Below are 24,580 nucleotides of genomic sequence, written 5' to 3' on the forward strand. Positions count from 1 at the left end.
CAGCACTCAAACAGTAATAAAGTGAAAAGAGAACACAAGAAAAGTCCTAAACACATTTTACAAAATAGAGTAAACGGTAATAAATGAAATGACACCAAAATGAACAAAAATCAAATGGTAGAACCAAAGATACGCAATTTCAAAGTTCTAAGTAAATGTAGAACCAAAAAGCACACATGTCATCTGCGAATATCTCATTGCACCGGACCGGGACAAAATCACAAGTTCAGACCAACCGCAATGGAGTGTTGGCCGGCTACATAGACCAGGTTAGTCCTACTGAGAGTTGTACCTTGTGTCTTAAATGTGAGGTCAATCTGCATTGATTCTGATCGGGAGCTGAGTGGTGATGTCTGGAGACGAGCTAGGTTGGTTTTGAGGAGGAGCTGTGATGCAAGGTCCAGTTTTGAGCCGCAATGTGCTGTGCCATCGCCAATGAAGCTGCCTCTCAGGAACTGCGATACAAGGTCTGCCAACTTGATGTGGTGCCAGACTTGGCATTGAGCTGTGTCGTGCTGTGTCGGTTTTGATGAAGCCATTGAATAAGAGCTGCTATGCGAGGTCCAGCATTGGTGTGCATAGATCTGTGTCGGATTCTATGAAGCTGCTGATCAGGTAAGGAGGAATACACTCTGATGTCAACCAATGGTTCAGGACCTAAGGGCACCCCATGGAGATTAGGACTCACTCCAGCAGAGGTCAGCAGTTATCAGGATGAGCTGAGTCTGGTCAGAGGTAGGATAGTTCACTGGAGCTTGTGTCCCTGTAGCTCACACAGGAGGCCAGCTAACTAGCCCTTGGAGTCACTCTGGAAGTCTTGGGTTCAATGAACAGGAGCAGATTTCATTCCTCAGGCAGCAGAGCTGTGTTTCCAGCAGCAGGGCAGCAGAGCAGCCCTTCTTCTGAGTCTTCCACAAGTTCAGACATGATCTGATGAGTGGCTATGCAGGTTTATACCTGGTGCAAGCCTTTGAAGTGGTGGGATTCCCTGTACTACAATGGTGCAGTTCTTTTTGATATTTTGTTTATTAATTATTTTCCTTGTCACCGTTTTGTTCATTTTAATAGTTACAGCTACACATATTTTATCGCTACGACAGGAGACTGATGTTAATATAACTCGTACAACATATTCCTACTGCACATTATTGATTGTATCTATTCATAGTTAAAAGAGGTTTGGAACTCACTCAAACAATTCTGTAAGTCTCACAGGACTGATTATTACCCAGAATGCAACATCCTCATGTGAGGCTTAGGTTGTTTGGAGGGAAACAGTCCACAAGATTTACTGTCTGTAATTGGTAAGTTTCCATTGTGCCTGGATATATGCCAAAGGGTTAGAAACCTAATGTCGGGCCATATTTTTCATAGATTAGCTAGTAGTACCTGCCTCTTGGTCGTATACTCTTGGGCTTTGATTGTCGAAACTCACCCTACTTGTGTTACTGCTTTAAATACTGGGTCAATGTGAATATAAGTGGGGTTGTAGCACTTTACATACTCAAGGACTGTGAAACCTCCTATGGTTATATTGCTTTACCAACTGGTGCCTTCGCAATGCAAATGCATATTTCCATCTGCGGGAGGAGGCATGTGAAAATCTGCACAAAATTGGTGCCACTGCCTGGAATTTATTAAATGAAATAATGTATCCAAACAGGCCCAACAAATAACTACAATGCAAGCAAAACAAGTGCATAGTAATTGCAAAGGCAGTGTTCATATCTTTAAACCTAGGTACTAAAAATAAAGTTATTATAGTTACCTTCAACAGATGAGTCTGCATTAATGTAAGCTACTCCTCGTTCTTGAAGTATTTTGACATTTTCCTGTAAATGAGAAAAAAGTGCTTCTTTTAAATGCACTCAAGTATGCTTCTCTCAATGTCATCCATTTGCTCGCAGTTCACTTAACAATGTAATTTGAATTCTGTATTTCATTGCCCAACCATTGCATGTCTCTTCTTTGGTTGCAGCTATTCCTAGTATTAAACATGAAAATCTGAGGGGCTCATTCACAGACATTTTGTGCACCTAAGTTAGACTTGGTTACACTGAAAAAATCAATTGCTCGAACAAATTCTGAGATCATGATTCAAGGAATCAGTACCTCTTCAAGTGAAACTTATTGTAGGATAAAAAAAATTTCAAAGGACAAAGTTTAGGATGTTGTTGGCAAAAGGAGTTGCATCAGTGGGCTTGTCCATGAAAAAAAAATGTAACACCTGCAATTACACAGGCCTCTGTGAATCCAAAAAGATTTTCCTGGTGCTTTCCACTCTTGAAACAAACATACAGATACTCCTTAAAAAACATGGTATGTGTGTTTAGAAAGGAAAATGTTACTTACCCTGTAAGCATTTGTTTGTGGAATGTGGTGCATAGATTCACTTGCAGTGCATCTATTGTTTGGCTTGGACGTGTACAACTTCTTTTTCTACGAAGAAGTTGTTTCACGGTATGGGACCAAGTGACTCCACCTATTAGTGGTAAAGCGCTTGGTCACCTATTAGTGGTAAAGCGCTTGGTCATCTGCTCCATTGTTAGAATTGTTTATTTCCTGCCCGAAAGAGTGAAATTGGAGCTGGAGTGTACAGACGTACTAAAAATGTCCATGCAAGGCAAAGTATTAAAGATAACAAAAAGAAGGAAAATATCTGCAACAACCCCAGGCAATGGGCAACAAGGGTGGGCTTTTGTGAATCTACAGCACTACATTCCACGAACAGAGGCTTACATGGTAAGTAACATTCTCGGTGTGTGGCACCTGTAGCTGTGGTTACACATCCTGTGCACAGTATTGTTTAGTAAACGTATGAGGGGTGGACCAGATAGCTGCTTTACAGATGTCAGCTAGTGGTACATTACCCAAGAAAGCCATAAGTGCCTTTGCCTTCTGGTGGGATGATGTCTGGGGGGGTGGGGGACAGGCAGCGCTCTTTTAGCTTTAGCGAAGCAAGTCTGTATGCACTTGACCAGCCAACGTGCAACCAATACCTTGGAAAAGGCACGTCCCTCGTGTAGCTTGGATGTGACACAAATAGCTGTTGCGTCTTACGGTAGGGTTTTTGTCCTATCAGTGCAGTACATTAGCGCTCTGTTAACATCTAAAGTATAAAGAGCACATTCTGCTACAGCCTCAGGGTACGGAAAGAAAACTATATAGTCAGATTAAGGTAAACACTGAAGACTACTTTACGAAGGAATTTGGGATTGGTTCTGAGAACCACCCTATCATTATGAACGTGGAAGAAAGGTTTCTCCAAGGTAAGAGTGTGTTTCCCACTATTTCGCCTGAGGGAAGCAATGGCTAGAAGGGAAATCAACTTCCAGGAAAGGAACTACAATGGGCAAGAGGGTAATGGTTGAGAAGAAGGGCCAATGAGTCCTGTGTGAATTTAAGATTACACACGGGAGCAGGAGGCGTCTGGGGTGGATTCATACATTTAAGGCCTACCATGAAAGCCTAAATGACAGGTATTCTGAACAATGAAGCATGTTGCCTGTTCTGTAAGTAGGCAGATAAAACAGCCAAATGTAACCGAATGGAGGTGTAGGTGAGACCTGGCATTTCTAGGTGAAGGAGGAAACATACACTGTCCTGCACGGATGCTGTGAGAGGATTGACATTTCTTGGGAGACAGTAGTGTAAAACGCATTTTCATTTGGCTGCGTAGCATGCATGCTGGCCACTTTGAGAATGGAGATGCATTCTTCCCGTAAGTTAAGGTAATCAAACTCCAAGATCTCAGGTCACAAATCACATGGTTGAGCGGCTGAGGGTTGGGGCGTCTGAGAGTGATACGGTGTTGAGTGAGAAGGCCCGGTGGGTTGGGTGTTGTACCATGGTTGACGTCTCCAGGTTGGTGCCACTAAGATGAGAGTGAAGGATGTTTGTCTCTTCCTCCTGACCACAAACGATAGGAGTGAGAGAGGCAGAAAAGCATAGGCAAATATCCCTGACCAGTTCATCCATAGTGCATTGTCCATGGACTGTGGGTGTGGTAGCCTGGCATCAAAGTTTGTATTTTCAGCAAGGCGAACAAGTCTACTTGTGGGAACGTCCAATGCTGGGAGTAGGACTTGAGGGCGGAGTTCCCATTCATGGACTTGTTGATGCTTCCTGCTGGGTAGGTGTGGCAGATCATTGTCCACCACGGGAATGTGTTATATGAGCAGATATACTTTGGGATGTATCGCCCACTGCCAGATGCTCTTGGGCTGCAGTCAACAACTGCTGCAAGTGTATGCCCCCTTTATTTTTGGAGGTAAAACTCGGCAGTCGTTTTCTCCATTCGGACTAAGACTGTTTTGTCCTGTGTGAGAGGATGGAAGGCCCAGAGAGCGAGCAGGATAGCCAGCAACTCCAGATGGTAGATGCAGAGTGATTCAATCAATCAGGGGTTTGTAAAGCGCAGTTACTCACCTGTGAGGGACTCAAGGCACTGAGGGGAGCGGGGGACAGCTGATCCGTCTAAGCTTGTAGTTTCAGTAGAAGAGCCAGGTCTTTAGTTCCTTTCTGAAATGGGTCAGTGACGGGGGATGCCTGAGGTGTAGGGGCAAGGGGTTGAAGGTCTTGGCGGGGAGGTAGGAGAAGGACTTCCTCCGGTTCTAGTCTTGTGAATCCATGGGATGGTGGCCCAGGGCAAGTTGGGTGGAGCAAAGTTGTCTGGCGGCTGCGTGGAATGAGTGGCGGTGGTTCAGATATGCAAGTCCTGTGTCCTGGAGAGTGATTGTGGTATAGATGTCCATTTTCCCTGAACGTTAAAGTGACTCAGATGCGTGCTCTGCCACTGGAATCAAGCTATCCTGGCTGATGAGGGGTGAAACCCTGAAACCGATCCTAGGATGCTTGTTTCCAGTCCAGGGAGTACCTGGCTTGGCAGTTTGGGCTGGACTGTTCCCATGAAACACAGGGTCAAGACTGATTTGCATATGGCCAGGTCTAAACTGGGGTGGCCTGGTGAGAATAGGAAGGATGGATTTAACCCAGATCTCTTGACTGGGGGTGAATGTTTTGATTTGTTCTGCATTCCGTCCATCAATTACGTGTCTTTTGCTTTCTCAGCGGATAAGCGAGGCATCCGTGGTGATGGTTCCTTGCACAACTAGGTCTAGGATGGGCAGCCCCTAAAACAGGTTGTTCATGCTTTACCACTGTAGAGAGTGGATATGCGCACTCTAAACCAACACAAGATCATCCAGATGACTCTCTGCTTGAGACCACAGAGCATTAGGCACTCTTAAAACAGGCACATGGGCAGTCTGTCATGAGGAACTATGGCTTTGCAAGATGCCATCATTCATAGCAATCTCATCACAGTTCTGTTACTTGGTGATATGGCTTAAAAAGAGGTATCAGTTTTGGAAACCCTTGCACTCTTGCTGGACTGGGGTAAGCTTTCCCCAAGGAAGGACCTTGAGAAAGGGCTCTACTTGATAGGGCTTGAGGTGAAATTTGGTCAGACTGATCGTAAAGCCTAGACTGTACAAGATCTGAATCGTGGTCTGGGTGTACAATAGGCATAATTGCTGTGTGGCTCTCTTCATCAGCCGGTCCTCTGGGTAAGGAAACACGTGGATGCTGCTCTTTCTGAGATGAGCTGCCACCACAGCCAGACATTTGGTGAAGAGCCTTGAGGCTGTGGTAAACCCAAATGGAAGCACATTGAACTAGTAATGATGTCCACTCACCATAAACCGCAGGTATCTTTAACGTGCTGGGTGGATTGGTATGTGAAAGTAGGAGTCCTTCATATTGAGGGCGGTCATGAAGTCGCCTTGCTGCAGTAGTGGTATGATGTCTTGTAGGGTCACCATATGAAAGTGCTCAGACAGAATGTATTTTTTGAGAGGTCTGAGATCGAGTTTGGGTCTGAGGGAAGAGTCCTTTTTGTGGCTAAAGAAATACAAGGTATACACCCCCTTTCAGGGGAACTTGTTCTTGGCAAGAAGGGCCTGTACTTTTTCCTATAGGAGGTGCAAATGTTCCGGGGACAGTTTGTGTTGGTGAAGGGGGTGTTTATTAGTGTATGAATGAGTTCTAGACAGTAATCCTCCTTTATAATGTGTAGGACCTATAGATCAAAGGTAATTTCTGTCCAACAGGGCAGAAATCCTTGTTGCCTTCCCCAGAGAGGCATTGTGTCATCGGGGAGAAGGAGAAGAGATTCAGTGCTTTGGAGGGGTACGCCATTTGGGGTTGTAACCTTACCTCTGCCTTTGCCATTGTTACCCCAGTACCCACCTCTATGGTAGCATCACGGAGGTGACTGGTGACTGGTGCCCGGGTCTTGAAAAGGTGGAAGAGGTTTCCAGGATGGGGGTTATGGCATTACCATGATATTTTTAGCAGCAAAAAGAGCGCCGTGGAACAGGTCTGCCATGGCTGTGCCTGGATCAGTGTCCTTTTTGATATTTAGTAGTTATCAAGCTTTGCTTGACTGGAAGAACTGCAATTTTGCACAGATGGACCATATTAAACCCCACAGCTGTAGGCTATTCCTGACAGCCAGTCCTGTATTGAGTGAGGCCACATGGAGGTCGTCTAACAGAAGTCATGCATGATGAAAAGAAACAGAAGGTTGGTCAACACAGAATTTTTAAAATCAAAATAACTTCCCAGAGAAAGCAGAAATGCACTTTTTAACAAGTTGAATGCAGATGTACTTATCAAATTTCCTCAACGAAAGAACATGTAAGCAAGTGGCAAACACGATTATCTCACAGATAGACATGATAATGCAGACTTTCAAAGATTTCATTGTGAATTGCGCCCAAAAAGGCTATTTATGAAAAAAACATTTCAGCTAATGGTGCTTCTGAGGCTGGTTTTAATGTAATCCATCTATCAAATGAGTTTGAACTGTTTTTAGTTTAATTAACAGGAAAGTATTCCATACTGAATCCAGGTGAATTAATATCAGAAGCTTGGAAGAGAACCAGCAGTTAATGGTAATCAGGGAGCCAGGGGCGGAAGGAAAAGTATCATCTATGGATGAGGTGGTGCTTGAAGCCAAGCAAGAGAGTTTTTAGTTCCTTCATGAAAAGGAGGAACAGAAGAGCTTGTCAAATCTAGATGGGGTTGTATTACCAGATCCTACAGCATTACCAAAAAAAAACATCTAATTTTGCCCTCTCCTTCTAAAGTGAGTAGATTGTCACTTAGCCAAATTAAAGACATACAGCTTGGCAAATGCTGTTGAGTAATCAAGTGTTATTACTTTTTAGATGCTGCAGCATATTTGCATCATCCAGCACTGAGTGTGCTGCAGGTGATATGGGAAAAGTTAGCTTGGGATGAGATTGAGCCTATAATATTATTTTTTTTAAACAAAATTAGCATCTTTCATGCAAAGTTTTCCAGCCACAATATTAGGAGTATTTACTTCCTAAGTTAAATTAAAACTTCACACTTTGTCATGGCCCATAAAACAAGTCAGAAAGAATTAAGTTCAATATACTTACTAACATGTAGGCAACTAGGCTAGAGGAATTAAACTATACATTAATATATGAAGATGTTTACAAATAAGCCTGGGACCAAAGACTAATGTATACAAATAAGCATGGGACCAAAGGCCATGTGCCATAATATAGATATTATTCAAATTGGTCAACCTTGAAATAACCCAGAAGTACTCACCTGTCTTTGATAGTGTTATACTCTCCAGGCATTCTCATCAATTGATAATTCCTCACAATCTCTCTTTAATGAAACAAAAGCATGCATATGTAGCAGTAGAGTAATTTCTAGGCAAGGACGCTCCATTTTGCCTTTAATCTTCCATCTTGTGCTTAAAACCTTTGTATTGCTCAATAGAAATGATTCTAAAATTGCCATCCCTGTTTACATTCTGTGGTTTCCAACCCTTGCCCCTCCTCTAGCTCCTTCCCAGGAAATAGCAGGTTGATTCATATTTTCATCTGAGGGAGAAAAGGCACCAATTACCTTAGTCTATCTTTCCCTTTCAGGGGGCAATTATCCTGTTTTGCCTGATCTTGGGAGTAAAACTCCTATAATGATAGCATAACCTTATGTCAACAGCTGGGAGAATTCAGCAATCAGATTACTAATTACCATCACCTTCTGTACTATTGACTTACAGATACAGGTGCCTCAGGTTCACTAAAAAGATCGCAAGTTGACTGAGCAGAAACATTTCACAGCGCTGGCAACATGTAAATATAAAAAAACAATATGAAAATACATTAAAAAGATAGATTTCATGCCCGTCGAAATCCTTGGAAAATATGCAGTCACTCCCCAAATACATTCCTGTAATGACATGCAAAAAATATAGCAAAACTGACATCAGCAGATCATCTGATTCATGTGATATTCAGAAGCTTATACACAATTAGGTGCCAGTATTTTGAATCCTTTGAGCAATAGGCTATCATAAGGCGAGATCATGCTCAGAATCCTCCGCATAAAAACATTGGAGCTGTACTTTACCTGCTGTAACAAAAACTAGGGCCACCATTATGATGTCGCAGAGTCGGACCACCGACCGCTTTAGTGGCAGTCAGGATCTGCCCGACAGGCTGTCACCACTCTGACCGCTGCATTAAATGGGACTGCTGTGATGGCGGGCGGAACCTGCTCCATACCATGGTGGTTTGGGCTCCAGCCGTTGAAAAGGGCTGCAACACAAGCTGCCATGGTATGGAGCACGTCCTACACCTCCATGCACCATGTGGCATGCATCATGTGGTGCAAGGCATTTGGTGCATTGAGGCATGTGGGGGACCACGTGTGCCCCCAGGACCACTTTGCTGTAGCCCACAAGGGAGAGGGGCTCTGTTTTGGGCCTCCAAAGCCCGTTTCCAACAGCCTTATCTTGGCAGTCTATCCAACATGAAAGGGCTGTTGGAAAGGCATATAGTAATCCCAACGGCAGTGCCTGCCTCGGCATTGTCTCTTATCCGGACTACGATTCTGACTGCCACCCCTTCTGGATCTGAGATCCTAGTGGAGGCGGTGGTCTTCCATCTGACAGCTTGTGGTCAAACTGCCAGTACTGTAATCTGGCGGTCGGACCGAAGGGCCATCAGTTGGACTGGCAGCGACAGCCTGTTGGTGGAGGTCCGACCAACATTGTAATCAACCCCTATATTATGCATTCATTTGCATAAAAACATGTGTTAAAAATGTTCCAGCCCATTTTTACATAATGCTTCCAAGGTAAGCTCCAGCCATAACTTCTAACCATGCTCTTAGGGTCAACACATGAATTGCACTTGGATATGCCTCATAAAAGTTCAAAGTCTAAATGATAGACAGCATCTCAACATGTTTCAATGTTACCAAGCAGCTGGTAGAGTGGGCACTTCAACTTAAAATGTATTTTCTAGGGGGCAGAATCACAAAAGCATTTATGAGTATCCCATACTCATAAATGCTTTTGTGATTCTGTAGTAGTACAAGAGTACCTTTGTGAGTGGGCCTGGAAATGTTCAAGTTGTTATTAGTAAAACTGCAAAGAGTACATACTAAATGAAAAGAGTACTCTTTTTTTAAAGTACTGCTCACAAACCTTTATGAAATGGATAAAATATCTAGAAACGTCTGTAAAATGTCACTCGGTTCCAATATTTTGTTTCTCAAAATCTTTATATTAGGATAATTAGCAATACATGTACATGTGTTTAGACAGTTTTGGTAGACTTGCCTCAGCCCACTCTGTTGAACCCATCAGCCCATATTCCTCAGCATCCCAGCTTGCAAACAGCATGGTCCTTCTTGGCCTCCATCCTGCAAACATAGTGACATAAAAATAATGGCCTGCTAGTATTTGATACACTTACAGGTCAATAAACTAAAATATTAAGCCATCTAATATACGCATTTGCGAAGTGTTTATGCCTTTGCAGTTATTGAACTGAACTTTGAACTCAATTCTAATTTAAGCTACAACATGCATGCTCTTTGCTTCTAGACAATTAGATGTGTATGTTCACAATTTGCAGCTAAAATAAGGCAAACCCCTTTTCCCGTAGCAATTATACTTGCAATTATCTCTAAAATATTACCCTCATTTTCATCTCAACAGGATTTAAAGAGAGTTCTGGCTGTTTATGCTTGTGTGTTTATGTTTCATTTTGCCATAATGTGGATTTGGAATATGATTTTATGGTGTTTTGTGAAACATGTATGGGATTGTTTGTGAGGTTTTGTTACTTGTTTGCTGAAAAGGGCAATTTGTATTGTGCTGGTAGTGGTGTATTGTTGGGGTTGTGGTGTTGAAATTACAACAAAGTAGGTCCCTATAGACAAAGTTGCTTAGTTGATGTTCATATGGAGCAACACGCAATCAATCCAAAAGAGAGACACATATGTTTCAGGGAGCACTAGTGACCCAATTGAAGCTTTGTGAGCAACACTAAGAAAGGCAGGGAGTTTTCAAATTGTTTTTATTTTTTTGCAAAGATATACTCCTACTTTCTATTTATTACTGGATTTTTTATACATTTTCTACTGAAGAGAAGAATGTCAGTTTATTTTCACTTTTCAATTACAAGACAGGTTTTTAAACTAGCAATTATTTCTGTTGCATTTCATTAACAATTCTAATTTTATTTTAGCCTCAATTTGCATTATTGCCATTTAAATTACATTTTATTTCAATCTTGTTTAAAATAACCACATACTTGTGAAATAACAAGATTTTCAACTTCTAAATAACTTGTACAATGTTTTAATTAACAAGAAATATAATTTTTCCAAGAACATACCTATAGTATAAAATGCTAAGTTACCAGCTCAATCATTCTCCCAAAACTGTGATGGCAAGTTGACACAAATAAATAATCCCAATTTATTTATAATACTCATAAAACATATATCCGGGTTTAAATGCCCGCAATCCTACGCAAACATATTCATCAAATACAGAACACAAAACGATATTTTTTTATGTGCACCCATATTTTCTCTTCAAGTTTGAAACTATAAGTGCAAATAACAGATTATCTTGGAGCTGGAGAAATGGCTAAACAACAATTCTATATTTATAAACTGTCAAAGTTGAAAAGGTAGTGTAGTTCCTGCAGAATATGCAAAATAGTTACAAAGGAATTTCCAAAACGTTCCATTCCTAGCTCTTGGGCTTTTATATTTTGAGAAACCTTGACTACTTGTGTTCAAAGATGTAACAATTCAATACAGCCAGTGAGAAAGTGAACTCTTTGATCGTTTACTACAAACCGTGGTGGTGATCATTGCCTTTGCTGAGAAAACTGTATGTCGATCACGAGCAATTTCAACAATTCATTATTCAGAACAACCATCATACACTGATCATTAAGACCTCCTCAAGTTCTTAGGAGTGTGGAAATCATTAGTCCAATTCAAAATGTAGTCTACTCCAGGAGATCCCAGAAAAGGCTGCCAAATCCCCAGCCTGTGGAATTTATTGAAACCAAAACAATTGTGTATTATTATCTCATGGTGATGTCCAGAATTCCATCTTCAAAACCTTTGATGAATATTTAGTAGTGATGATTATGATGCTGGACATATCTGCAGTATTTGGTACCATGGATCCTCCTTTCCTGTTGTTTAGAACTGGAGAGGGGTTGTGTCTGTGAGGAAGAGTCATGCAACAGGTTGCATCTTTTTTGAATTACAGTCTATTGTTAGTATAAATAGGTTGCTTCGATTCAGACCAAGTGAGACATACCACAATTTTGTATACATGTTTTGACAGCCTTGATATGTATTGGAGGCTTTAATATATGTTAACATGATTCAAGTTTATATGTAGAGAATCTTGACTTAGTATTCGGCCAAAAACAAGGCTTTAAAATGAAAGCCATATTTTTGCTCCATTTGTTAAAAGAAAGCAGAAGATGTTATATTTTGTGTAAACAAAATTGCCATGTGACTTCTGTCCTATGTTGCTGAAGTGGAGTTATTCACCACTTCACAGCTGTGTGAGGCAGAATCTAGGAGGTAAAACTTATTCTGCATTCTTGCAGTGTGACTTTGCTGAAACACTGGTTTTCATGCAAACAAGTTTCTGAATGAAACATGTACCACAACTTCTGAATGCTTCAAATGAAACCATTGGGCTTCGCTGAATGTTGACATATTTGAGCTCAGAGTTTAGAGAGAACTAACCACTTCCATACAAATACTAGGATGAGAAAGGCTCTACACCTTAGGGAAGGGTTTCAAGAGGAACCAGAAGCTGGGGGGAATGCTGTCCAATGAAACGTTTAATACAGAATTTTCTGGCTCACAGCGGATGTGCAGGGATGTTATGGGACCAGGCTATAGATAGCATATTAATGTGTTCCCAAGTAGGGAGTTCTTAACTAAATTAATTGCGTTAAGTTATAAGTAATGATTGTGTTCTATATTTTTGGGTCTATATTTTATCTCTGATTATGGTGATAATACTAATTCACATGACATACATTACATTTGCAAGTAATAAATAGTAATTTGTACAACATAAAAATGTGTGTGTACTGATTCTAGGGGATTTACTTATCTGCAGGGGCAATAAGTTCTCTGGCAGGTCTGTCAAATCCTAAAGACTCCCACATCTTGTATATACAGAGGAGGGTGTGGGAATTTTTTTTTTCCTTTTCTCTGCAGAGGCAAAAACTGCCTTTGAGGCTAAGGAAATCTACCAGGTAGGGCCTCCCAAAAAAGGGAGTTTCGCAACACGAAAAATGGTGACTGAAGGAATCATTTAGGGGTCTTATCTGTGCTCCAGAATATTACCGATTTACCTCCACCTATGCTCAAGTATAAGATTTTATAATTACACTGATGATACAAATGGTATTTGAACTTTCAAAATGAATCGAATACTGCCCTAAAACATAAATTTAACCCTTATTGAGGGAAATAAAGGATGTCTAAATAGTGTGCCTCTGGAACTGTGCCTCATCATGGGAGTAACATGTGGATGTTTTTTCCCACAATCTCAACCTGCCTTGTCTGGTGACACATAGCGCACTGCAGGTTAACTGACCCAGTGGGAATAGATCATTTGTATATACGGATATATCAAGTTAATCAGAAAACATCAGGCACTAAATCACAGTTCACTAAATATTTAAACCAACGCCATCGGATTTGCCCATTTGCAAAGTGTTTACGAACTTGTACATCTTGGATTCAACTTTGAACTTGATTTTAGATTAGGCCACAAAATGCATGTTGTTTGCTCCCAGACAAAGTAGCTACTCAGTTCACTATTTGCTCCAAGAAGAGGACAAAGACCTACATCTGGCCCACAGAGTAAACATTACTTACACGGAGCAAAACACTGATTGGTGAGTTTACTGGTAACACAATTGAAAAAAATGTATGCCACTGCTTTATTATCTAGAGCTATTGGTATAGAGCACCTAAATCTGAATTTGCCTTTTTGATCTTTTTACGATTTATGTACTCGGTTGAAATGATTTACTCCATACACAATAACGGTATATTCATTTAACTTGGGCAGAGGTAGGAAACCACGTAAATGCTAAAGTACTTTCCTGAAAATCGACATTCCTGAGCAGATCAGCTACATGGGCAACAATAAATGCCAAACAACTTAATACAAGAACAACAAGAATCCACTGGCACTAGAACAATGGGAAGTAAAAACATTGTCCTATAAATCACATAAACATGAGCGTTGATTTATCAAAAAAGAGAGACAAGACAAATAGTGACAGTAAGAGCCATGTGGGGGTTAAAGGAAGTGTGGCATAAGACATAAGACAGCTCAAAAGCACAAGTCATGACTGGGTTGTGGCTTACTTAACCCTCATCTGTATGGTATAGTTTCAGTCATATTTGTGATGTACTTTTGTTGTATGTTTCTTACTTGGACATTGTCATTTTCCTGAGGTTACCCGAACTATGCATGCAGTAGAACGCTTCTGCTTTGCATACGTTACCAAAGCAAACGCTTGTTTTTGTGCCACATTGTATTTTTGCGTTTGGTTAGCACATGTTTTTGTATTTTGTACTTTTCCTGAGATTTGGTCTGCACAGCCTAGGCAAGGTCAAACAACACTGCTCTTTGTTATTTTCTGTGGTCGGACACTAGCACCTAAACATAACAGAGACACCCATGTGCTGTTTTGGAAAACACATATTTTATCATATAACTCAGGACATATCATTCTAAACAAGCAGAGATTGGCAGACAGCGCAAAAGTCCTAAGACAAGAACGCTGCATCAGCGGGGATATAGAACAACTATGTATGAATGCTAAGGTATGGGGTCCACCGCTAAGCCCAGAGATCTTTAATCATTTAGCTTTTGTTGTGAGGGTGTGTTTAAGCAAATCTGTCAGATACCATGACAGGGTTTTTTATTGTATACGGTCTCACAGACATGCTAATAACATTACTAACCTGTATCGGTTTGCTAGTTGTGGCAAAACTATTGCACATTAGAGCACAAAAGTTTACATAAATATTATAACTTTCCTTGTGTCTTTTTTTCTATTTATTGTGGACAAGTATGAGTGAGAGAACGAAAGGGGGTTACCTGCTACCACGATCCTGAGAGGGTTAGGAGGGTTGTGTTCTGGGGTGCCTAATCACTTTTCTCTCTGGAAACGTTGGATGGTAAGTGAGGCACTATGAGCTAGTCTAATTCGGGACCATAGATGCTGATTGGGTATGATAACTCAGTCCCAGCATGCTGATGTTCTATGGTCTGTTCCTGAGCAGAATCCCTCCAACACTTTTCCTATCGGACTAAATATTATCTTATATGGCAGGTCATGGACTACAGTAGTATTGTGGGTGTAAAATCATGGACTGGAATGCGGTCCTAATTGATGATCAATGGCTAACAATAATTCAAGCATCTCTCCTACCACATTGTTGTTTGTTGCAGTAGACTTCCAAAGTGAGACAGGCAGATCAAGACTTGGGTCCTGTACTCACTATTTATTTATTTATTTGAAGGTTTTTTATAGCGCGAACAAGACCCTTGCTGGTATCAGAGCACTTTACAGGGTAAATTTAGGCAACAAACAGGTATAAAAGTAAATACCGTATTGTTCTGTACAATCAAGAGTCGTATACACACTTATAAATATGGCTCATGTGAATTTAGCCATGAGGAGCGATTTCACTTATTTTTTTAAAGATGCCGTAGAGGGATTCAGTCTAGTTTCTGGAGGCAGGGCATTCCAAGTTCTGCGTGCTCGTTTGTACGTTTTCGTCTTGCTGAATCTTTGTGGTTTCAGTAAGAGGTGACTAGCACTTCTGGAGGATCCGTTGCCATAAGATGTCCGTTAGAGGTTAACTCACTATGTAGAGGTTGCAACTATTGTTTTAACACGCATATTTTAAACATGTGCAATAGTTCCATCATTGATGGTTTTAGTGACCAGGAAATCCCGGAACACTCCCCGAGTAATAATAAAACCTATAATTTCTGGATTATCAATTGTCGTTCCTTCCCTAACATAAGGAAGATATTTTCAACTTACTGATTAGCGAAGAACCGGATGCTATTTTTTGACTGAAACATGGTTAAATGTTAGCTCTGGCCCGGATGTGGCAGTTGCCCTTCCCGTCAATGCCACTATAGTGAGGAGAGATAGAATCCTTAGGAAAGGAGGATGTATTGCGATCATTTTTAAAAGAGGCTATTCATGTAAACTGGAGGATTTTTCTTTGGCTGATTGTGAGGCTGCCCTTTTTAGGTCTCGCTGGTAAACTGCATCCGAAAGATGCGTGTCCAGCTGGAGACGTATAGTTGCCTGTCTCGGGGGAACGAAGGACAAGAGGGTGTTACGAGCCTGAAAGCCGGATTTGGGTGCGCGAACACGCACGTTCCGTCCCGCGCCGTGCACATGCGCACGCATATACACAAACAGACAGACACTCGCTCACACACCCCCCCTCACCCCCCCACAGTCACACACACACGCATACACACAGACTCCAAGACACGCACGCACGCACGCTCACACACATACATAGCCCCCCCGCCGCCGCACGCGCGCGCACACACATGCCCCCCTGCCCTCGCAGCTCAGCAACAAGGCGAAGCCCCACTCACCGGCTTCCTTGGTGCGGCGGCTCTCCTCGGCAGCTGCAGGGCCCGGCAGCAGGACTCTTCCTCCCTCCTTCGGCACCGGGGCGCAGGGTAGGCTCCTGCCTGCTCCGGTGCTCCAAACAATCGCGGCTCTTCCGTGGGAGGCGGGGTAGGCTCCCGCCCACCTACTTCCTGTTTCCGGTTGTCGTGCCCGGCCTGCCTGACTTCCTGGTCACAGGCCGGCGGCGATGTTCGCATTCAGGTATGGACTTGGTAGAACTGCCGTTGCTCGGCACCAGCAGCATCCGGCCCACCTAAAGCTGTGCGGAATTCGGAGGCGTTGTGAGCCACCCGGCCAGTACGATTGTTTTTAACACATTCACCCTCCAGGGCTGGGCGCAGACCAGGGGGTATAAACAAATGGTGATGTTAGCGCTCGTGGCTGACGGTACGCAGAGCTCTGGAGTGGTTTTTCCATTTATTCTACTGACCCTAGTATCGGCCTCTCGATCCCTAGGCACGCCATACATCCCCAACATAGACCATCCCACAACACTCGCGACGAGGGCGGTCAGACACCACCGCGTGCAAGGCAGTGCATACCGTGAATTTGCGGTGTGGTTGGTGGCGGTGCTCCGCTGTGGTTGTCGGATCAAACGTGAGAAGGGTGCCCAGGAAGGCTAATGCACAGGTTGCTGAGTGCCGGCCAGAGAAGAGCCCGCTGAAGAAGAACGACTGTCTGAGGAGGTGCGGCCGTCGGACTCCACCAAGTGCGTGGCCGCGCCTCAGGTACGCTCAGCAAGGACAAAGTCGCGAGCAAGTCACAGCCAGCGTGAGAGGCGGGCGGTGCAGAGAAAGAGGCGCAACTGTGTGTGTGCTCCGTGAGGCGGAGAGGAGATTTCCCCGGCGTGAGAGGCCCTGGCACCTATGATTGGCACTGACGGGCAGAACAGCGAGCAGCATGTGCAGCAGAGGAACAGCGGGTCAGCCTGGCCTGAATCAAGTGCCTGTTTGCAGTGTTTTCCATTCACGTGTGATCTGCAAAACGAGGCATGTAACAATTAGAAACTTCCCTCTCGTGATTTGTTTTATTTCTTGTTCTGTCTCTCCTGATATATGTACCAATGTCATTATGTATACTGCAAGACCTTAAAAAAAAATCACAGAGCAGGAGCACAATTCCAGCTGATTTCTCAAATTGGGTATTGTATGAATGCTTGCTGACTTTGAGTGAATGCAATTAGCCAGTGAAGTCGGATACTAGTTATCCTTATACTGAAGAAAGTCAGTGATCCCAGTTAAAGACTTAGCTAGTTAGGCTGAAACATGTGGACCAAGCGGATGCAAGGATAATTGACACCCCTAGGCATCGCAATTTATCTGGTTATAATCATCTTCTAGACCCTTTAACAGTAAAGTGATGCCTACGGAAGTGTCTCCGAGATTTTTAATTCTTGCATAGGCTCCCAAACTCCACTAACAATAATAAGTGCTCCCTGTAAGGACAGGGAGCCCGCTGACCATCTAAGGCCCAATCTTACAATTAAAAAAAAAGACTTAAAACTTACATATAGGGCGGGACACAGAGCATTGGGTTCCTCCATATCAGTGTAAGGTTTCCTTAGGTGGATGCTGTTAGTTGCCTTGATGATCTAGTCACATGTGCCTCTCTGTTGTTCTAGATAGTGGTTTAGGATGATTCAGACGAGAACCCCCAATATTTCCTCTCATTCCCTCAATCTCAGAAACTGGAATCACCTATTTCTTCATTATGGATGGCCTGCTAAAGCAGCTGGATGTTCCCCAACCCCAGATTTACAGCTCCCAAGAGTAAAGATAACTCCAGGAGTGAAGAAAACTCATCCCAAAGATATGGCTCTCTCCTCCCCTTTCCCTTGCACAGGCGCTGATTACAGGTGCCGTGCGCCATACACACACCTTAGCGCTGCAGCACTAGGGTGCGTGCATTAGTCCATCATAGGTTTTGTACAGGAAGGGTACCCTTCCTGCACAAAACATTATGTGAGGCACAAGACCTAAAAATTACGGTAACACTAAAAAATTAAACATAGAATATTTCACAGCTGTGTGCCTTAAGCAAAAGTCTGCCATCAGTAAGTCCCCATACCATAGAGGCCTCTCACATGCTATCGCTTGGAAGAAGACTTACTGTGATCTCTTGTGTTGGACTTTTGATCTGCCACATTATGACTTTCTTGTGTTGGACTTTTGATCTGCCATATTATGGGCTAAAAAGTTATTGTTGTGAGGTGTGTTTTAGTGTCACTGTGTTTGCTAAAGGTGTACGATATGCTCTCTGTCAACAAAGCCAGCTCTGTGCTCTCTCCAGCGTTGCTGTCTCTTCCCCTCTGACACCCTCCGCTGCTGAAGTCTCGGTGCAGCCTCTGACGCTAGCTCCGCTTATGACCCCCTCACCCCTCTGCCGAGCCTCTCTTCTCTGCTCCCAAGCACAGCCTTTATACAGCGCCTCATACATATGAATGAGCCCTTATTAGGCAGGCAGGGCAGACAGCGATACAGAAGCGATAATCAAAAGGGTGACCGCAAGCACCTCCTTTACCTCTGACCCCCCCAGGACGTTTGTAATGCACGACGTACAAATTCCACTGAATCAAATAAACTCGCCGCCGCTGGGGGTTTGGTAACAGCACTGCTGTGCGTTCTCAAGGCACACACCACAAATCCGTTCTTTTCTTGGCGCTCACGCTTCACGAGTCACTATTGCAAAGCCCATTATACACGATTTCTCAACCTTAGAAGGATGAGAAGTTGTCACCCCTGCCCGGATCGAACCCTTGCCCGAGATCTTGACAAGAGCCGATCAACAGCCTACGTCAGATGATCAGCATCACCTGTGCTATCTTTCCACCGCCTTCCCAGTACAGGTCTTCTGTCCAAGCTGGCCCAAGGCCCCTTTTTCTTTGTCATCTTATCGGCCTCCTGAGCAATGACTTTGCACTCGCTAGGCTGGTGCAACGGAGTGTGAAATCCTCTTCACTAGTATTGCACACAAGTGCTTTGCATGTCAGAGTGGCTATTCTACATACACGTGCTGCAAACCCTAGTGAATCACATGGGAAGTGGGGGCACCCACAGACGTGTCGTGTCACCACCCAGCGGTCGCGCAGAGTACATACCGGCTGCCCCTACTGAGGCTGGCAGGGACCATTGACAAAGTCTAGACTGTCAATCTTTTACACCTTACCAGCATGTGCAGGCTTAGGCTCCTTACAGGGGGTGGGGCTGGACAGTGACCCATGGGCCCTGGGGCCCTGCACGCAGCCCCGTTTCCATTTATAAAGTATCTCTGCTTGTAGTGTTGTTCTGTTCATGACAGGAGTCCGTTTCACACACAGGCCGCGGTTTCTTTTTTCAGATATTTGATACTTTTCACAAGGAGCTGCAGGCTGATCCGTGCCTCATTAATAGTCATGAGGTGGGCAGATCACAACCTTTTCTGGAAAAAAAAGCATTCGCATAGCCAATAGGTCTTGCTTTGGGACCTTATAAGTGTTTAACCATGCAACACTTGATGTTGTTGCACCAAGGATATTGTGCTGGATAACTAAACACTTATAAGGTCCCTAAGGCGAGACCTATTAGCTGTGCCTGAGCAAATGTTCCAGCCACAAATTGGGATTACACCAACTGAACCCATGTTTTACTTTTAAGCCATTTTGTTGCACAAAGTTGTTTAAAGACTTCTGATTTCATTCACTGAAGTCCAGCTATGGAATATTTTTTGTGATGTGCACGGTTAAATCCAACTACTCTACTCCAATTAGTGGATTTGTGTCAGCTATGAGCCATGATCGGAGTTTCGATATTTATAAAACTAATAACACTTTATCACAACAGCCAAAAAGGAAACAAGGGACAGCACTAAACAAGTAGCCAGGTTTTCTGATGTTTTTTAAAATTCAGATGATCAGTCTAGATGCAGAGAAAGGGACAGAGCATTTCACCATTTGGGACCCACAGATCTTCCACATACGAATGCGTTAAATTTGCAGAACAATCTTCAAGGGGACACCACCACATCACTCTGGGACACCACCACATCACTCTGGGACACCACCACATCATCAATCTGTGCAACCATTCAACAACAAATAATTCAAATATGTTCTCTCAATGTTTCAAGCTTTATTACAAATGTCACAAAAAGATGTTAATATTTCACTTCTGTTCTTAGATTTTCGTCACAATAAAATACACTGAACATAATACTACACATATTGCATTACAAATGCTATAGGTGTCACATTTGCGAAAATTAAAACTATTAGCATTGTAAATGACAAAGCTATTAGTTTCGCTATTTTCAAAACCAACACATGAATAAAATATTTGTCATTTACAATACCAATAGCTCAAACTTTCCTAATGCGAGACCTATTGCATTGCAAATGCTTGTTAAACTTGCCCTTACTCCCCAGTTTACCTTATCAGGGGCACTGATATACCGCCCCCCAGGACCGGCTGGTTCTTGGGTGTCCGTACTCCCAGACTTGATAGCTCCTTGGCTACTTAAATTGGCTAACTTTACAGTTTTAGGCGATTAAAATCTCCATTTTGGAAATAATTAATGCACTGCAAGTAGGGCACTGATTGCTGACATTTCTGCAATGAATTTACCTCTCTGCAATAAAGGACCTACACGTATAGCTGGTCACTTATTGAACCCGATTTTTTCTAATTTGTCCCATATTAACTGCCCACCTGCACTCTCTTTATGTTGGTCTGATCATTTTGCTGTCAAGTTTCAATATACAACTCCACTAAATGCGGCCCTATTGTCACCTGGTATATCTGCCCGATCCAGGAACTGGGGGAAATTGGATATAGAAATATTTAACCAATTATTGTTAAGTTATGCCCCCAGTCTTAACTCTATATCACTTTCTTCCTAGGAAAGTATTTACAATTGGATTGCTACTGCAACTAATGCCTGTCTCCCACCTTCTGTGAAAAAATGTAATAACCATATTCACCCTGCCCCCTGGTTTACAGAGCAATTAAAATCTGAAAAAAAGTAAATGCAAGGCTATGGAAAGAAGGTGGAGAAGGAATTACTCCTCTGAATCCAAATGTAGTTATAAAGCTACGCTGAAAAAATATCACACTTTATGCAAAATCGCTCGAGCTGAATATGTTTCTTTCACCTTTTTGGGGGCGAAGAATTGCCCTCGTACTCTTTTCTCTATGGTCAAGAAGTTAGCTGGCTCAGGTACACAACCTAGCCCGCCTGAAAGAAGAACACATTTATCTGATATTAGGGGGAACCAGCTTGGTGTCCCTTGCCCAGCCCATTCCTTCCTTAGAACCCACTGCAGCAGCTGAATCTTTGATTAAACTAGAGAAGTGGGTACCTCTTGATATGAGTTCTTTTATAAAAATGTTAGCGTTCATCAAATCAGGCTCTCCTTGTGATCCGCTTCCGGCCTCGGTTCTCCTACAAATTGAACAACCCGCCCTGAGAGTTGTCATGGAGTTACTTAATGCCTCGCTTAGCGAGGCAGTGATGCCACCTGTCTGGATATATGCTATGGTTCTGCCTTTGTTGAAAAAGCCTAACGCGGATCCTGCAAAGCCAACTAATTTTAGGCCTATCTCCCTACTTTCGGTGTCCTCCAAAGTTTTGGAAAAACACGTGAACTCTCAACTGTCTACACTTGTGGAATCTTCTAATTTTCTGCATTCTTCCCAGTCGGGTTTTAGAGCAGGATTTTCAACTGAGACAACCCTGCTGGGTGTTACTGAAATGTTACGCCAGCGTTTGGATGCAGGTAACACAGTGGCCCTTATTTTATTAGACTTAAGCGCTGCATTTGATACGGTTTCTCATACTGTATTAATTAAGTCTCTACACTCTCTGGGCATTTCTGGATCGGCACTTGGCTGACTGTCCTCATTTTTATCTGAACGGACATTTCAAGTTTTTTCCCCTAGAGCGGCCTCAGAGTCTTACTCTTCCCCGTATGGGGTGCAACAGGGTTCATATTTAAGTCCTCTTTTCTTCAACATCTATGTACAACCTTTGGCAGTCATTGCTGAGGAGGCAGGGCTGGCACTCTTCTCGTATGCCGATGATACCCAGATCATCTTTTCCTTATCGGCTGACAAGAGAACTGGTCCCTCTACCCTGCAATTGGGCTTGCGCAATATTGCTTCGTGGATGCAATCGAACTTGCTCAAGCTCAATGGGGAAAAGACTGAAGTCCTCATTCTTGGGAAAAACACAGATCGTTGGGGCCCTCAATATTGGCCCACTGAAATGGTGCCTTTACCTATGCCCTCCTCTCAGGTCCGCAATCTTGACTTTATCATTGACAATAAATTGTCAATGAAACAACAGGCAGTACAAACTGCAGCCACCTGTTTTACCATCCTCAAATCGTTAAGAAAATCATTTGGATGCTCCCTGTTGTCACCCAAAGGACAGTAGTCCAGGTACTTGTAACATCTCGCCTGCACTATGGAAACGTCCTCTTTCTGGGTGCAAACAGGGATGTGCTGTGTAAGCTCCAGGTGGTGCAGAATTCTGCAGCCAGATTGTTGTGTAGACTTCCTAGAATGTTCATCATGTCTAATGCCCTGAGATAACTGCATTGGCTCAGGGTCGGAAATCGTGCAAAATTCAAAGCCCTGAGCTATATGTTTAGAATCAAGAACGGTACTGCACCCAAATACTTACAAGACCTGGTATGTCAATATCAACCCTCTCGTCTGTTACGCTCGTCTACCGAAGAAAAATTTGAAATTCCTAGGATCAAATTGGTGCAAATGGGCGGTCGCTCCTTCTCCTACCTTGGTCCAATCCTGTGGAACTCTCTACCTGATGTGATGCGTAGAGAGAGAGTTTACACTGACTTTCGTAAACAATTAAAAACTGTTTAATCAATGATTCTAACATAGGTTTTCAGAGTTTCTTTCTGGGTCTGCGCTGGGAAACCCTTTTGGGTAGCTGTGGGCATTAGAAAAATAAATTAACATAACATAACATAACAAGAAGGCATCAATGTCTGTGCCAGATAACTAGGAGTGTTGTAATATATGTCCTTATGCGTCATACATGCGATTTGTAGTTGAATTCTGGCTTCGAATGGTAGCCAGTTTAGGGATCTGAGATCCGGGGAGAATCAAGAGTTTCTTTTGGAGCGAGTAATGAGTCTAGCTACAGCGTTGATTGACGCTTTCAAAGGGGCCATCGAGGATCTGGGAAGACCGCAAAGAGAGACACTTCCATATTCCACTTTTGTGATGACTAGTGCTTGTACTGTCAGTTTGAAGTCCTTTGCAGGCAGGAATGGTTTAAGTTTTCTCAATGTGTTCATCTGAAAGTTTGCTCCTTTTGTTGCAGCGCTGAGGTGTTTCTGCATTTTTAGCTTTCTAACCAGAGTTATTCCCAGAGTGATTTCGCTGAGTCGATGATCAGAGGTTGTCAGTTGAGTGCTGTTAGATGTTTCAGCCTGCCTTGAATTATGGATACTTGGGAGGGAGGAGCGATTAGGAGGAATTCTGTTTTGAGGGTGTTTTAGATGGTTTTTGGCCAGCCAGGTCTGAGTTTTTTCAAGCGTTGAGTTGAGCAATTTAATGTCTTCTATTGAGAGGATCTTTAAATATAGTTGTGTATTATCTGTGTACATATGATACTGTACATTTGAAGACTTAGGAATTTCGGTGAGTGGTTCCATGAATAAGTTGAAAAGTGTAGGCGAGAGGGATGATCCCTGTGGGACCCCTAAAGAGACTGGGACGGGTTTGGAAAAGGCTTGATTGACCTTGAATAATTAGCAAGTTTTTGTGTGTTTGACGTTGTCAAAAGTCGAAGATAGGTCAAGCAAAATTAACAAACAGGCTTCGTTTTGGTCAAGAATTTGTAGTGCATCATCTATTATGTGAGTCATGGCTGATTCCGTACTGTGCCCTGCCTGGAAGCCGGACTGGTATTTGTTGAGAAGGTTGAACTGATCTAAATCTTTGCCAAGCTGAATGTGTACACATTTTTCTAAGAGTTTGGCCAGTGTAGGGATGTTGGATATTGGGCGGTAATTGTTTAAGTCCGTGGGGTCAGCCATTGGCTTCTTTAGGATGAGGGATACCTGCCCAGATTTGAGGATTTCAGGGATGATTCCTTGAAGGGGAGAAGTATTTATAATCGAGGTCCATAGAGGCAGTAGCAGTGGAATGAAGTCTTTAATAAGTTTGCGGGTAGAGGGTCTGTAAAGTGATTGGCGGGATTCAGAGCCATGAGTATTTTGAGTATAGCTTCTTCACTGTAAGTATTGAAGGAGGAGCAGGAGGCATTATTTGTTAGGTCAATCTTTGGAGAGCTTAGGGGTGGGACTCCAGGAAGAGATGATGAAGTGTCCATATGTGTATCAGTAAGTGTTATTAAGTCATTGAGTAGGTCCATCTTTATATTTTCGGTTTTCAGAGTGAAGAAGGAGGCAAACGCTTCACAATTGGGGCGTGAACCTGCTTTGGCGTGTGAGGTGTCACCTTAGACTGAGTTTTAATTCGATCGAATAGTTTTTT

General features: G+C 42.9%; 1 protein-coding gene across 1 annotated transcript in view; it reads right to left on the bottom strand.

Annotated features, from left to right (window-relative positions):
* Positions 1 to 24,580, bottom strand: part of LOC144773425 (glutamate carboxypeptidase 2-like) — a 508,326-nt gene that overhangs the window by 199,420 nt on the left and 284,326 nt on the right. The window contains exons 11-12 of the mRNA XM_078658419.1: positions 9,677 to 9,759; positions 1,769 to 1,832 (exon numbers count right to left, since the gene is read on the bottom strand). Coding sequence (XP_078514545.1) covers positions 1,769 to 1,832; positions 9,677 to 9,759 — 147 coding nt within the window. The remainder of the gene's footprint in view (positions 1 to 1,768; positions 1,833 to 9,676; positions 9,760 to 24,580) is intronic.

This window comes from Lissotriton helveticus, chromosome 8 (assembly GCF_964261635.1).
Source record: "Lissotriton helveticus chromosome 8, aLisHel1.1, whole genome shotgun sequence".
Lineage (NCBI taxonomy): Eukaryota > Metazoa > Chordata > Amphibia > Caudata > Salamandridae > Lissotriton > Lissotriton helveticus.